The 16,756-nt window shown below is 40.6% G+C and overlaps 1 protein-coding gene across 2 annotated transcripts in view; it reads right to left on the reverse strand.

The window, feature by feature from the left end:
• The window catches only part of LOC148356619 (sodium/calcium exchanger 1-like), a 124,500-nt gene that overhangs the window by 6,132 nt on the left and 101,612 nt on the right, over positions 1-16,756 (reverse strand). The window contains exons 12-16 of one of the 2 annotated variants that reach the window (XM_088348662.1): positions 12,075-12,181; positions 10,095-10,219; positions 7,236-7,271; positions 5,242-5,341; positions 3,119-3,391 (exon numbers count right to left, since the gene is read on the reverse strand). In XM_088348662.1, the coding sequence (XP_088204788.1) occupies positions 3,119-3,391; positions 5,242-5,341; positions 7,236-7,271; positions 10,095-10,219; positions 12,075-12,181 (641 nt within the window). The remainder of the gene's footprint in view (positions 1-3,118; positions 3,392-5,241; positions 5,342-7,235; positions 7,272-10,094; positions 10,220-12,074; positions 12,182-16,756) is intronic. The other variant, XM_088348661.1, reaches the window with a different exon arrangement.

The raw sequence follows: 16,756 nt of genomic DNA on the forward strand, positions 1-16,756 counted from the left end.
GCCGACATTTCTTGGGTAAATTTTGTGTAAATTAAAACTATAACTTTATCCTCCTTGTTTTATAACCTTATCTCCTCTGTTCCTTTATCTCCTTGGGTTTTTTACCTCACTGTGAATGTGTGAAACTGGAGTGTCATGCCCAATTTATGTTAACCCATTTTGTAGCAATGACAACAAAGGTATATTCTATTCTATTCTATCCTTGTTTAGGTTGCAATGACCTGCCCCATAGCCCAGCCAGTGAATATATTTTGCATTAAATGTCATTTGTATTTTATCGAACAAAATCCCTTATAATCAAATGTATAAAATCCTTCAGATCTTAAAGGCCCCGGTGTGTAATATTTGATCGCTAAAGCAGAGGAAACCCAGTGCCACAGAGCACAGCGTAGCAGCAAGTGGCCGGACAAACATGGCGACGATTCCAATATAAAATATATACAAATTTCTCAACCTGATTATTTTAACTCTTTAACATTTTGCTAAACAAATACGTGTCACCACCAGTTATGGTAACTTTGGAAAAGCTTAAACTCTTGGGATTCAAGACATGATTCCATAATATACTCATCACTGAAACATCACCATCAGTCTGAAACAAAATACCTAGATAACAACTCTCACAAGCTACCCCTTAGTCCAGGGGTCGGGAACCTATGGCTCGCGAGCCATATATGGCTCTTTCTATGAGTACCTATGGCTCAGAGACCAATTTGATTGCATGCAAAATTTCTCCATTTTGTTCAAAACCGGGATTGTCTATGCTATTCAGGTACACGTACAGCCAGACCAAAGCTAAATGCGAAGGAAACACTTCGCAGTATATATAGGGCACGTTTTTCACTACAATTTACAGTCAAGGTGTCACACAAAAAAAGGGGGGAAAAAAAACTCGTTTTGGCTGTACAACGCTAAAGAATCCTTTATTTAAAAGTTCACTATATAATCTGTGTTCAGTGTTCAGATACTTTATGATGAATCCACAGAACTGTAAATACGCCAAAACACCGGAAGAGAACTTAGTCATTTGATTGGGTGAGTGGGAGGGATGGGTGGAGCTATGCAAAAAGTACAAGCATTCCCTCCCATCTCTCGCCAAAGGTAAGCACATAAGGCTCCCTATTCTCAGAATGTTGTGACGTTTTTACAAAATAAATGCTTGCATCTGGTTTTGAAACCAATATGTATGAAAAAAAGAGTCAAAAGGAGTTTAACCGATCTTGAGTAATTGCAAGAAAGAGACAAGTTTAAAGTGGTCTGTTTGTTGAATTTGGGACAGGGGCTCTGGCATTATTCTCTTTTCATAATTTTTATCAAATCATCAAAAATAAATGTGCTGAAGACTAAGCTTTTGTCTGGGGAGCGGGTTTAGCAATTTAGTAAATTTGTCTCATAATATATGGTGTGGCTCTTTCCCAAAATAAAATTAATATTTTTTGCTTTTATGGCTCTTTGAGTCAAAAAGGTTCCCGACCCCTGCCTTAGTCTGTATCTCACCAGCCCATACCTGTCAACCTGTACGTTTTTGCCGTACAAAGTACGTTCATTATGCATTTTAAAACGTGTACGACGTACAAGAAAAGCTGTACGGTAAAATGGAAATTTGTCAATGATGGTTACCATCCGGTATACATCGACTATCACGAAACGGCAATCAATCAAGTCAAACGAGTTCGCCGCGGTAGCCTCTATCTCGGTATCGTTTTTTTTTCCGTAGCAAACGAAGCGAGCGGTATGATGCTAATGTGCGCATGCGTCTGCCGCCTGGGGATTTCCCATCATGCATCATTCTGTGTTAGTTGTATAGTGAAAGGAAGTCCATCTCTTTTAGAGAACCGGCTTTTTCGGCTCAACTCATTAAAGACAGCCGGCTCTCAAACGGCTTACTTGCTTTGATGCATTATATTACGAATTATTATGTTGCATAAAGAAGTTAAGAAAAAAGTAGTATAAAAGGTGAAAATGAAAAAAGACAGGTTTGTGGTTATCCCTTTATTCAGTATATTACCAATAATAATTGAATGCAGAAAAGGAATTCATAATTTCAATAAGAAAATGTATTATTCTACTTGATTGTATTTGCATGTATTTTTTCCTCTTACAGTGAATGTCCAGCAACTTCATTTTTGAACTTTTTTTTATAATAAAGCTTATTCATGTCGAGCAAATCAGTATCTCACAACAAAATGTTAATTAACAAAATATATGATAAAACGAAACACATGTACGATATAACATGTTAAACTACATAAATTAACACGTTTGAAAAAAAATATGGTGATTATTAAGATTATTTCGTATTTTGTAAGGGAAAATACAACATTTTATAAGGGCATGGAGCCGTGGAGGTTGACAGGTATGCCAACCCCAGATCCATTAGTTATTAAATGGATGACTTGGAGCTACAACTTGTGGGAATCAGGGCGAAGACCAGGCTCAACACGAGGTTACCTGATGCTAGCGTGCAGCTAGCTACCTGCCAATTTGGTTGTCCATTTGGACAAAGTAAATAGAGGCCATTCGTTCAACTGCAAATCAGTGTTCTGTTTTTGTTTGTAGATCAATATTTGTTATTTTGTTTCAGTCGTGTACTCTCAGTCAGTAAGGACGTCAACTCGAGGTTTTAACCCTTTATGAAGGTGCGACTTCGGATTTCGGGCAGCACAGTGACGCAGTGGTTAGTGCGTGTGCGGCACAGTTCTGACGTCATGAGATCGAACCTCCTGTGTGGAGTTTGCATGTTCCCCCCTTGCTTGTGTGGGTTTCCTCCGGGTATTCCGGTTTCCTTCCACATTCCAAAAACATGCATGTTAGGCTAATTGACCAAGGTGTTAATGAGCAAGTGAGTTGTCTGTCCCTGTGCGCCCTGCGACTGGCTAGCAACCAGTTCAGGGTGTCTTCTGACCACTGCCCGATGATAGCTGGGATGGGATCCAGCACCCCCGCGACCCTACTGAGGATGAGCGGTCCAGATAATCGATGGATGGATGGAAGGACTTTGGATTTCTTTACTTTTTGCGGGGGCGCGGTTCTGGTCCCTGAGGGATTACTGTATAATATATCCTACGGCACACTGGCTAAGAATGAGTATGAAAGACTTTGAGTCGCTTTTCCTCACCTGGAACCGACGTTCCCAGCGCCACGAAGACAACAGCCGTCACCGAGTCTTTGAGGCCCACCGTGCAGCCGAAGTGCGACGCCAGGTCACCCGTGACGGCCGTCAGTACGCCGATCAGCGAGATGGACACGATGAAGCAGGCCCAGCCGTTCCAGTACTCGGTGGGCGGCACGAAGGCAAACAGGACCTTCCAGAAGACGGTGAGGAAGTGCATGATGTAGTCGAAGCACGACGGAAGGCGCTCCTCGCCGCTCTCGTCGTCGTCGTCGTCTCCTGCTCAAAAGAAAACAGAATCCCAGAACTCAGAGATAAGGGACGCACGCGCCTATTTTTTTGCCACTGAAAATTGACGTCTAAAAATGAGGGGGGGGCTTTTCATGACGTGCGTACATATTCTCTATTTTGCACTTTAGACCAGGGATGGGGAGAAATGTTGAGTCGCGGGCTGTATAGGGTTAAACAATTTGACGGAAAAATCAGTCACTGATTTATTTGACTTTTTTCTTTCTATCAACAATATTGAGTCCTCGTCAAAACTCAGTTCAATTCAGGAATCAAATTCTGACATTCTGTTCCCTGGTGGGCCGAAACAATGTAAACGCCAAATATCTAGCTTCATCATCCTAAAATATCTAAGCTTTATTATTCAGCACACTGTTTCATTTTGTTCCTGATGCCTAGAAGTTTCCTTCATCATTACATCTCTGACTTGGATTTTCCTTCCCATCTTTTTGGTGAGAGTCCATGTCTTGCAAGCGTAGAGGAAGATGCAAATAACCAGCACTTCCGCAGGTTCGATAGTTCTATTTCACTGCAATGTTCTTTAAGTTCAGCAAGTGGTTTGAGCAATCCTGGCCATGGTTTCTGGTTCTAACCCCTCTTCTGATATGACAGCTCCAGGATTTTTAAATTTGGTGACAGTTTCAGGCACTGACATCCTTCTTTAGTTGTCTTTCTTCTGGCGTTGGTGACTCTCAGATAGGAGCCCTGGATAATGCTATGATCAGGTTCTTCCCTGGAACATGCTGTTGTAAGTGAAATGAAGCAATCTCAGCTCAAGCCTCAAAGTTCTAGGGGCCAAACCGTCTAGGGCCTTGCTGCCCAGCAGGGAAATGAGGGGCTTGTGTTCCTTCTGTATGAGAAAATCCATCTTTATCAAGATTAGAAACACTTGAATGCCTAAGTTAGTCCCAGCGCTTCATTCTCTATTTGTGCATATCCGCACTCCACTTCTGTAGATAGATAGATAGATAGATAGATACTTTATTCCTCCCGTAGGGAAATTCACACTTCCAGCAGTATCCTTGTGTTGAAAATAAAACAATAATAAAGTAAAAGGAATATAATACATAACACCCAATGTAACATGTTGATATAGAGTATTTAAATAGTGCTACATAAAATACACACTGTGATAAAAATAGGGTAATATGCAATTGTGGGGGTGTGGTTTAATGTGGGCTTTTACTCCCCCGGGTGGAATTATAGAGCCTCATGGCATGAGGAAGAAATTATCTCCTTAGTCTGTCCGTGGAACAAGACTGTGACAGCAGTCTGTCGCTGAAGCTTCTCTTCCGCTTGGAGATGATGCTGTGTAGTGGATGTGATGAATTGTCCATGATTGACCGCAGCTTTTTCAGTGCCAGTCTCTCAGGTACAGTTGCCAGGCTGTCCAGCTCTGTGCCCACAATAGAACCCGCTTTCCTCACCAGTTTATTAAGACGAATGTAATGTAATGCTGCGGCATATGATGGCAACTAGGTGCCATTCACCTGACTATTGCTTCTGAGACAGTACAAATGAGGACACGTCTGCTGTAACTTTTGTCGCACTGGCAGGACTGTACTGAAACAAGACAGTGTGTGAGGTCATCTCCTGTTGGATTCCTTCCTCTGTGAAATCATCTGCACCACGGAGGTTTCCTTGACCGAGCCAAACGAGTCATGGAACATGGTTGTGTAACATTAAATCCACTGTGTTGATGCTATCCTTTCTGTTGGGAGTGCCTTGCTTTTTTATATTACAGCGTTACAAATCTCCTCTGGAGTGTCTGTTAATTATTTACAGATTTTCCCTGCTATTAAGAGAAGCGCGGATGCATGTGATACGGTGTGTGCGTGTACCTGCACTGACAGTCACCGCACTGACAAACTGCTCCCTCCAGCTGCTGCTCCCGACCACCAAAGCCAGATTTGTCTTCTTGATCAGCTTGTCTACTGTATTCTACAGACACACACGCCCGCACACACACATACAAGACATGGAGACGAGCACAAGCAAGCGCAGCGGAAAAGAGCAAAGGGAGATAAATTTCCGGTTGTTAAATCACTCCCAGACGGAGGGAAAGTGCTGATTTCAAGCCTTCCAAAGAGTCGTCTAATACAGTACAGACGCTCCCCGACTTACGACCATTCGACTTACGATAAACGGTAGATACGAACATTTTTTTCGGGATGTCAAAAACTATCCAGACATTGCTGTAAGTTGGATTTTGGATTGTGTGCTTTTTCCGAGTACAGGACATTACTCTAGTGCAGGGGTGGTGAACAAGTTTAACACAAAGAGCTGAAATTTTTAACCGTGAGAGTCAAAGAGCAACACCACGCACTGACCGGCATTAGACGTAACCTACGCAGATGATTGGGAGTCAGTTATGTGTCCGGAGCAGCATAAAAACAACAAATCTGCCAAATTAATTTCAATATATTATTTATTATTTGTCATTAACTCTGATGGATTCAAGTGTGTTTTAAGAGGGGGGAAAAAATTAAACATGAAACGAGGCAAAGAGCCACAGTATATAGAAAATATGATGAGGCAAAGAGCCACATTCTTATTGGCCAAGAGCCGCATGCGGCTCTAGAGCAGCGTGTTTGCCACCCCTGCTCTAGTGCTTCTTTCCGCCGCTACCGGCGTGTGGTGGTGCTGTAAGAGGTCACCCAGCATCCACCCGGAAGTAAAATAAATCTGTTTCCTCCTCCGAGTTCTTGTGTAAACGTTCCATACTGTCTATGTCTAAGCTATCTCCAGCGCGCTAAGAACTTTGACACTTTTGTTGTTAAATATCTCGCGCATCCATTCATTATGGTTGGTGTAAAGTGTAAAGAAGTGGCGAGCCGTTTCTTTAGAGACAAAAGTGGAATAAGAAAGCCTGATGCGGTTGAGTAAATGGCTGGATCGCTTTTTTCTGCCACTTTTTACCACGGAGGAGGAAGTCGCCTAACTGTTGAAGCTCATCTTCCAAAAGTAAGTTAAACTTAACTTTGTTTATTTTTATAGAGCATATTACTTTATGAAATGTTTTTTTTTTGTAAAAAAACATACAGGTTACTTATACAAGCCTTAAACATACTTATATAAACCTTATGTCACGGTTGCCATGGCACCCACTTGGCCGCGTCCGTGTGCGTCATGGTTGCCATAGCGCCCACTTGGCCACGCCCGTGTGTGTCACGGTTGCCGTGGTGCCCAATTGGCCCCGCTCGTGCTGTGCCAGCTGCGGCTCGTTTAAAGATTGACTTTCTGTGTATATAAAGCTCAGCGCTCTCTTGCTTCAGTGTCAGCCCGTCAACGAACTTGTGCACCACACGACGTGGGTTCTGTCCTGTTTTCCTGTGATATCTGCAGTCTGGTATTGTTCCCGTTTATTTTTGTACTGTTTGATTTCGTGTTCCAGTTTTGTTTTCCGTCCATTCTTGTCCTGTTGGTTCGTTTCTCCAGTTTTAGTTCCCGTCTAGTTTCTCCTGTTTATTTTCGTTACTCTGATTCGTTATCGATCTCGTCGGTCTCTGGCGTCCTGTCCTTCCACTCCAGACCGGCTTCCTAACGTGCATGACTCCCCATTTCCCATAAAATAAAGGGCTTGTGTGAGAACGTCACGCGATTGGGTCCTGTATCTGTTCTGGTTCTGACACCTTAAACATTCAAAATATACCACTGAAGCAACTCCCAAACAAATTCCACTTACGAACGATCGTCCGGATCGTTTGTAAGTCGGGCAGCGTCTGTATTTCGGTAGAAAGCCCCAGGTGTGTGTTTGATACACAAGGAAGAACCAACCGCAACAAAAGCATGAAAGTTTACGTTGAAAAAAAGGCAGAAAAAGAGATAGGACAACCTTGCGACGTTTCTCCAAAAGCACATTCACCGCTCTCTACACACATGCAAACACACCCACGCACACACAAATGGAAAATGAGCATGACACAATTTAAGGTAAGCAGCCTGCCAAATTGACTTTAGCAACCCCCAGGATGATAATTTAAGGCCCCCGCCTTAATATGACCGCTTAAAGTAAGATTGATTATTCTCATATCGCATATAACATCTCATATTATTGATTATTCTCATCGTAATCCTTTTTTAGGAACATATTTTGTGTAGAAAATGTACTTAATTACTTACTTATTTTCTGAATTGTTGTAGTAATAAATTATCAATGAGGTATTTATTGCCAAACTAATTCTAATATTCTTCTTTTATGTAGTAATAAAGGTCTTTGACAACAGTGGGATGTTTTTTTTTTTTTTTTTTAAATCTGATTTGGCCCCACTTACCCTAACCCCAGCTCCGGTGGCCCCCAAGAAAATTGAGTTTAGACCCCTGCTTTAAAATGTTGGTCCTAATTAACGTTACGTGTTACAACATTTTATTCTCTTTGATAACTGATAAACAAAATACTTGACAGATTCATATGATCACAAAAAGTTTTTTCGCAGCCCTCGTCAAGTTTTAAGTTGTAATATCACCATTTGCCAATAGGCGGCGTATATTGTTTGGATGTTCTACAATAGCCTCGATTATGAATAATAAACGGGACAGTTTACAGTGTCAGTTATTGATCAGCGTATTCCGTTTTTAATATTGGACACCCTAAAAGGAGACTGCACAGGGTGCCAGGTCATTATTTTGACTCTTCCTGCGTACTGTTGTTGGTTTAATGTCTGACAATATTTTCGGACCCCTGCCCTATAATAACCTTATTAATAATAACTATAATACGAATCCTGGATTCATTATGTTATCACCAGACCACTATGGATCTAAATTACATAAGAAAAGGCATTCAATTCTATCTCACCATCACTTTATTTTTCTCACTTCTTATCTTGAAGACCCTGTGCTTAGTCAAGTCAAGTCATGTCATTTTTATTTTTATAGCCCTAAATCACAAAGAGTCTCAAAGGGCTGCACAGGTTATTACACAGACTATTTTTCAGACTATTATTACATCATCCCCTGATCTGGAACCAACATGAGGGCAAGGAAAAACTCAAAAACCTCAACATAAGGAAAATGAAGAAGTCAAGTCAAGTCAAGTCAAATTTATTTATATAGCCCTTAATCACAAAAATGTCTCAAAGGACTGCACAGGATTACAAGAAACCTTTTACAATTTTGTTTTGACTGAAGCATTACAATAAATTGAATTACAATGTAACGGAGCATTATGGTAAAGAGTTCAGCAAAAATAACATTGTAAAATGTGGCACCGTGAGTAAAATTAGTGTAATGATGAGGAAAGAAGCTAATGTCTTTTGTGTTGTGTTAGATTATTAAAATAGGCCACTGACTATGTTGTCACGATAACATGAGTTTTCCAGTTATATCAAGTTTATTATTTAATCATCACAGTATTACTTCAATAAAAACATTACTCATTTAGTTGTTATAAATGCACTTATGTTCATTATTTACTTGCTGTATCCTTTCATATCAGTACTTTACCAGCAATGGTCTTTCGATGAGTCAGCCCTTATTTTAGCATACAACCGCGGAATATTGCTGCAACCAGTTTTAACAAAAGGCTTTTGAATAAGATGCGAGTTCCTTTCTTTACCTGTTGAAGGTTCATGTTTCATTTTTCTTAATCCACGCGCTTTCCTATTTAAACTGTGGTTAACGAATTTTGATGCCTTTTGGGGAACTGCACTCCTGGCAAATATCTTGGTGTGAGAGCGTTTCCCATTGACTGGACCAGAGTGCACTCTGATTTTAACTTTATTTTGAAACTGCATTTCTTCTCTCTAGCCTTATTTTCCAAATACACGGTCTGGTCCAGGAAAAGAACACACAGCCTTTAGTTGACATCTACAATCTTAGTGGGTTAGTACCTAGGATTGGGATCTCTTTTCACTGCAATTAGGATTTGATTCCTGCTGCGTCCAATGCTGAACAAATGAGGTCAGCTATATATAACGACTGATCAATTATTGCAGAATGGAGATATATGACCTTAAAATCTTGGAGTGACACACACCCAAACTTTGAAATGAAATGAAATGATCTGCATTTATATAGCACTTTTCAAGTCAATGAAGACTTCCCAAAGCGCTTTACAATGTGCTTTACATTTCCCAATAGCGACCGTGCGGCCATGTAAGGCGCAAACCTGCTAATTGGGGGCATTAGGGATTCAGTGTCTTACCCAAGGACACTTCGACATGTTACACGGAGGAGCCGGGATTCAAACTGCGATCTCTTCATCCCAAGACGAGCGCTCTACCTCCTGAGCTACTGCTGCTATTTACGTCTTTGATTTTATCTATGGCTTTTTCTTTCTGTATGGCCCAGTACCGGGCCAGGACCCAGGCTTGGTGACCACTGGTTACATGATAACTTTAGGCCAATCATGTATCTGTTCTTTGATTCCCACACTGTTTTCTGCTTTTGTAATCTAGGAGATTTAATACAAAAAAATGGCCTTTGGAACAGGTTGGAATCTATTATCTAAGATGTGGCTTCTTCCCCTGTCCTCCTTACAAGTTCCGCCCATTAATCTCCCCTTATTGTGAGGTTCTACTTAACTTTACACTCAAATGCAAAAATTGAGTTTTGTGTACATAAAATAAGCTTTTGGTTGTTTAGTTAGACAGTTGATTTATGCAATAGATACATTTAACATTTAGCAAAATGGGCATAAAGGTGTTTAAAAAGGTGGAGGGATGGAAGGATGGACACATGGACACAGGCATACCTTAAACTCGTAGGACTCTTCGATGACGATGTGGACTTGTGTGTGTTCGCCCAGGCTGGGGCAGCCCATCTTGGCCACCTCGTCCTCCTCTGCTCCCACCAACGGTTTGTTCTCATTGGAGTCTCCTGAACACCCAAGAACACATCACAAGATAATGGAGCGATAGTAATCATTTTAAACTATGACTTAATTTCTACCCCTAAAAGTTATTTTAAAGGGAAATTTCCCTCTGTGGAACATACATTCCAACAGAGGGCGCTCTGGGACAAAGAAAAGCACAGAGTGAGAAGTGGTTCCCATTAAGATGAGGAAGAATAACAAGAGTGAAACGCAGTACTTGTCGAGTGGCACCATTATTTGTTTGCACTTGAGTTTTTTGGTACTTTTCTGCAATGTTACTGTTTTGAAGTGAGTGAAATTAAACAGAAAACCAAAAGAAAATGTGCATTTGTTTATCACAAGAGGGCGCCAGGGGACTGATTACCTGATCACACACACCTAGGGCTCTTTCAAACTCTAGCACAGGGATGTCAAACTCAATTGCACAAGGGGCCAAAATTCAAAACACACTTAAGGTCGCGGGCCAACCAGGATAAACATTTATTGAACACACTTAAACTGAATGTTTTTGGAACATAAATATGAATAAAAACAGACAAGAATATTAAATTTAAAACTTAAATCACTTACACAGTATTTATTATTTCGCTCTAAATAAAAATATCTTGTTAAATTATACAACTTAGAACTTAACTTAAACAACTTAACATTAAAATAACATTCAAATTCCTTTGCTCCTATGTCAATGTATATATTAAAAAAAACTTAATTATGTCAATGTATATATTAAAAAAAAACTTAAATATCCCAAAAGATTTTGCTCTCCTGTCAAAAGTAGAAATATGAAAATGTTACACAAATTATTTTGTAAAAACCTCACAACATTCTGAGAACAAGGAGCCTGATGTGCTTACCTTTGGCGCAGACGGAGTAGGGCGAGAGATGGGAAGGAGTGCTTGCACTTTTTGCATAGCTCCACCTATCCCTCCCACTCACCCAATCAAATAACTAAGTTCTCTACCGGTGTTTTGGCGTATTTACAATTTGTTCTGTGGATTCATCAAAAAGTATCTGAACACTGAACACAGATTATATAGTGAGCTTTTATATAAAGGATTCTTAAGGGTTGTACAGCCAAAATGAGTTTTTTTTGTGTGACACCTTGACTGTAAATTGTAGTGAAAACGTGCCCTATATATTTTGAAAAGTACTTCTTTGTTATTTAGCTTTGGTTTGGCTTTGCCTGAATCTGAACAAGATCAATAATTCAAGTTTTGAACGAGATGGAGAAAATTTGCATTCAATTAAATATGTCTCTTAGCCATAGGTACTCAAAGAAAGTGCCATATCTGGCTCGCGAGCCATAGGTTCCCGACCCCTAGTATATAGTATAGTATATGTCATATATGAAGGAATAGGTACAGTGACTAAAACGTCAGGATATGGTGTCCAGGGATGAGACAGCGTTGTTCATATTGACGGGCCATTAATAACAATAATGTAAAATGGTCTTGCGGGCCGGATATGATTACACGGCGGGCCGGACGTGGCCCGCCGGCCGGGAGTTTGTCACATGTGCTCTAACATTTAAGGACAGAGTGAATCGTTGATATTCCTGGCCATGCGCACTGCCCTCTAAAAACCCTCGAATCATCCATTTTGAAAGTAAAATTTTATTTTTATTCGGGCTTGCATTTTTAGGATTGTGTTTTTGTGACGCATTCTTCAATTTCCTTTCTCAATGGAGCGCATTTTGTTCCATTGTCCGCATTAAAAACTTTCAGTTTGACACATGCGTCCACATTTGGATTCTCTCCACCCAATACAAAATAAGGATAAATAAGACAAAGTGGGTAGGTGAAAGAGGAAGTAATGGGATCTTATTTTTGTCAAGCTTCATTCTTGCACACTCAAACGCACCATGCTTCTGTCCAATCTCCAAGAGAAGGGGCTCGCCCAGTTCGATGGTGAAGGTCTTATTTTTCTCATACTCCTCGTCGTCGATAATCCTCACCTCGATGATCTTCCTGCACGAGAGGAGAAGCCCTGTTAAGATTAGCGGACTTCGAAGAGGCCGATTTAATGATAAACTATCATCAGAGACGTTACTAGCCGTCGGCAATGTCATAGTACACATCAACATCAATTGTCATAATCATTTGCTCTGTGTTCAGATTGATTGAGTTTTTCTCAAATGACCCACTTCCTGCTTCCGAAGAACCTGAAAAGATAAATATTTAAATGTATACATTACGAGTTCATGTTTAAGAATGATCCATGGATGATTTGTTTTGATATTTCTGCTGTTTAGCATTCACTTCCTGGCCGCATTTTTGATTTAGCACCGCTTGTTGTATGTGTGTGTGCTGCACCTTGGTAAAGTGTTTTCTTTAGTCGGGAGTTTGATTTATAGACAGACTCTTGTTTTACGGTTTCTGCTCCTGGCTGGCAAACATAAATACAAAACACTCCTACTCACCTTCAATAGAGTAAACTCTTTATTTTTGGGGGGGATACAGGGTCTTAGGTTTAATTTTCAGCCTTTTCGTTTAAATGTCAATTCAATATGAGAAGGACTTACGCAGTTAGGAACAAGATGTTAGTGTTTCTTTAACAAATATAAGCCTTCCTACGGATCAAGCAACAACAACAACAAGATTTTTTCAATCCCAGAGATTGTTAGTCTAAGGCTATTGCACAAATAAATATACTTGATCGGTCCTGGGGAGCATAAGAATCACTTTTTGTTCTCTGACTCTCTCTTACTGACTCTCTCTGTCTCTATCTTTTGCATTTTTAATGCTCTATCTCTCTACCTGTGTCTGTCAGTCAGTTTGTCTGTCTCTCTCTCTCTGTCTTTCTCTCTCGGACTCTCTGATTCTGACCAGCTCTCTCTGCAATTTTTCTCACTAAGTCTGACTATGTCTCTCTCTCTCTCTCTCTCTCCCCTTGACTCTCTGGCTCTCTATCTGACCAGCTTTCTCTGCCATCTATCTGACTATGTCTGACCAACTCTCTATCTGACCCTCTCTCTCTTTGAATATTTATCTCCCTCTAAATGACTCTCTCTGAATAACTCTCTTTCTGGCTCCCTCTCTGTCTTGCGCTTTCTGTCTCTTTTACACTTCGCCTCGCTCTTTCTAATTTGCTCTATGAGGCTCTTTGACTCTCTCTGTCCCTATATTTTGCATGTTTAATGCTCTATCTGACCCTTTCTCTCTTTGAAAATCTCTCTCTGTTTCTCTCTCTGAATAACTCTCTCTCTGGCTTCCTCTCTGTCTCGCGCTCCCTCTCTCTTTGACACTTGGTGTCTCTCTATCTAGTTCGCTCTCTGAGGCTCTTTGACTCTCTCTGACTCTTTGACTCTCTCTCCCCCTGACTAGCTTTTATTTCTCACCTATTTCCTATCTCTCAATGGGGCCTGCTTTTTCTCTCTTTTTCTCTCTTTATGTCTCTTTCTCATTGACTTTCTCTTTCTCTCTCTCTTCCTGTCTCCCTCTTTCTCACTCTGACTAACTCTCTGTAAACAACTCTCTTTCTCTGGTTCCCTCTCTGTCTCGCGCTCTCTCTCTCTCTTTGACACTTGGTGTCTCTATCTAATTCGCTCTTTGACTTTCTCTGACTCTTTGACTCTCTCTAGCTCGCTCTCTCTGAATTTCTTCCTCTCTGTCTTGCGCTCTCTCTCTCTTTGACACTTGGTGTCTCTCTATCTAGTTCGCTCTCTGAGGCTCTTTGACTCTCTCTGACTCTTTGGCTCTCTCTAGCTCTCTCTCTGAATTTCTGAGTCTAACTATCTCTATTACACTGTCTGACTATTTCTCTATCCGACTCTTTGACTCTCTCTCTGGCTTTTCCATCTGACTTTCTCTCTCTCTGACTAACACTTGTTTCTCTCCTATTTCCCATCTCTCTCTGCAGCTCGCTATTTCTCTCTTTTGACTCTTTATGTCTCTCTCTCTCTCTCTCTCTCTCTCTCTCTCTCTCTCTCTCTCTCTCTCTCTCTCTCTCTCTCTCTCTCTCTCTCTCTCTCTCTCTCTGACTGACTCTCTGAATAACTCTCTCTCTCTGGCTCCCTCTCTGTCTTGCGCTCTCTGTCTCTCTGACACTTGGTGTCCCTCTATCTAATCCACTCTCTGAGGCTCTTTGACTCTCTCTGACTCTTTGACTTTCTCCAGCTCTCTCTCTCTCTCCCTGAATTTCTATGAGTCTAACTATCTCTACTACTCTCTCTGACTATTTCTCTAGCTGACTCTTTGACTCTGGCTTTTCCTTCTGACTCACTCTCTCTGACTAAGTTTTATTTCTCTCCTATTTCCTATCGCTCTCTATGGTCCGCTTTTTCTCTCTTTTTGACTCTTAATGTCTCTTTCTCATTGATTTTATTTCTCTCTCTCTCTCTCTCTCTCTCTCTCTCTCTCTCTCTCTCTCTCTCTCTCTCTCTCTTCCTCACCTTCACTCTCACTTTCTATCTCTAACACCCACCCAGCTCCGTGACTCTCTTTCTGACACATGCACGCACGCAAACCCTAAGAAGTTTGCCCACCATGTAAGAATAAGAGAGGATAGGACTGGACGTGACACAAATACTTTTGTGTGGCCACGGTATTGCAGCTCATCATCAGGCCGACTTATGCACACAAACATGCTCTTTCTTTCTCTTCTGATCATCATCTCACCACAGCTCCTCCTTCACATGGACAAATCTTTGCCGTTATGTCTTTGTCGGGGAACATAAATCAGCTTTATCATTTCACCTTTTACCGGGTCCTGAGAGTCTGTGCTTTTATTCTTAGTCAAAAACTGTGGTGCTACTAGGCTACTACCAGTAAACACGCCCAAAACTACAAAGTTTGGAAAAAAGTACATGATCCACTTGAACCCAAGCCTCACAGATACATTGAAGGTACTGTTTATGAAATGAAATGAAATGAAATGAAATGAAATGAAATGAAAAATGAGTAGAAAGGGTTTCTGGACCTTATGTACTTCTACTCCTAATGTTCTTTTAAATAAGAAGTAAAAATATTAATATCAATTAAAATCTGTTTTCAAAATAGCAAAAGTTAAAAAAAAACATGTATGACTTAAAATCACCGATTATCTTAACCTAACCACCAATACAATACATATAAATTTAATATTCCGTATTTTCAGAATGATAAGGCGCACCTGGTTATAAGGCGCACCCCCCAAAAATAGTTTTTTGTCCTATATTTTCTATACATAAGGTGCACCAGACTATAAGGCGATACATTGGGAAAGTCAATAAAACAGTCAGATACTTCAGTCAAACTTATTAACCACTTAACATTCCGACTGCTCGCCAAGAAGCAAATACGCGTACGGATACAGTGTCTGTAGACTGTCACTCATCACTCAAATGCGTCATTCCACATATCATTAGGAAGTTTAAACTCTTGGGATTCAAGAAATGCCAAACATTTCTTAGTTTCAATTTTTTTTTGGCTGGCAACTGTGTGGACAGCAAAGTAAGAATTTCATTGTGCAGGGAAACGTGGTTCTTTAATGTGCATATGACAATAAACACTTTGAACTGAATTGAATTGAATGATAGACTCATCACAGAAACATCAAGATCAGTCTGAAACAAGATACTGGGAAAATATAAAGCCTGGGTGGCTCACCAAAGTCGTCTTGCAGCCATCACGTTCAATAATAATATGCAACCATGGTCCTCTTACATCCGTGAGTGTTGTAAATCTAACCGTGTAAAATATTTACACTCTCCAAAACACGCAATAATGCCGACAAATAGAAGAAAAAATCCACCGAGAAGCATCTGCATCGATGGACGACGTTGCTTGTTGCTAGCAGTCTGTGTAGCACCATAATTCCTGGTTACAAATACAGACTAGTAAAAAATGTGTTCTCCATGCCGTTGAACAACCTAACTAACGTGTGATTCACATTCATTTTTTTCGGCCAATTGCAGGCTTTGTTCTGCCCTGCTTTAGCCTAGTCGAGCCTGTAAAAGTTAACAAGGACCCGCCTACTTTACCTCCGAATAGCTTTAGCCAATAGTGACCGATTCAAATGATGATTGACACGTTTGATGAATTACCGGTATATATATATCCCAGCTTACACTGGCATATAGTTCCAGTTATATAGGTACATATATAGGTACAGTTTTTCCCTGTAAACCTTGACTGCTTTAGGGGTCTTCATTTTGCCATCACTATCCCACAATTACATTCACTTGAAGTATTTAAATAAAACCTGTCCTGTTGTGTCTTGGTCTGTATGTGTCTTGGGTGCCTGGTTCATTGCTTGTACTAGTTGGGCTTAACACATTTACCACGTCAAAAGTGGTGTCCATAGCATAACAATATTCTACGTGCTAACGCCTTCTTCTGGCTGAAATATGATTGCAGCTTCTGTGACCAAACTCTTCTTTACTCATCTCTTTTGGGGTTTGGGTTGGATTCTCGGCTGTATATGAAAAAGTCATTTTCTTACTCTCACTATTTTCATCCTGGGACAAATGAAAACAACCAGGACGCATGAAATCACTCTCCATAAATGAAGATGACATGATATTAATCAGAATTACACCCCATACACTGTTGACATGGTAAATG

The sequence above is a fragment of the Urocampus carinirostris genome, chromosome 11, assembly GCF_059441175.1.
Source record: "Urocampus carinirostris isolate Australia breed hairy pipefish chromosome 11, RoL_Ucar_1.0, whole genome shotgun sequence".
Taxonomy (NCBI): Eukaryota; Metazoa; Chordata; class Actinopteri; order Syngnathiformes; family Syngnathidae; genus Urocampus; species Urocampus carinirostris.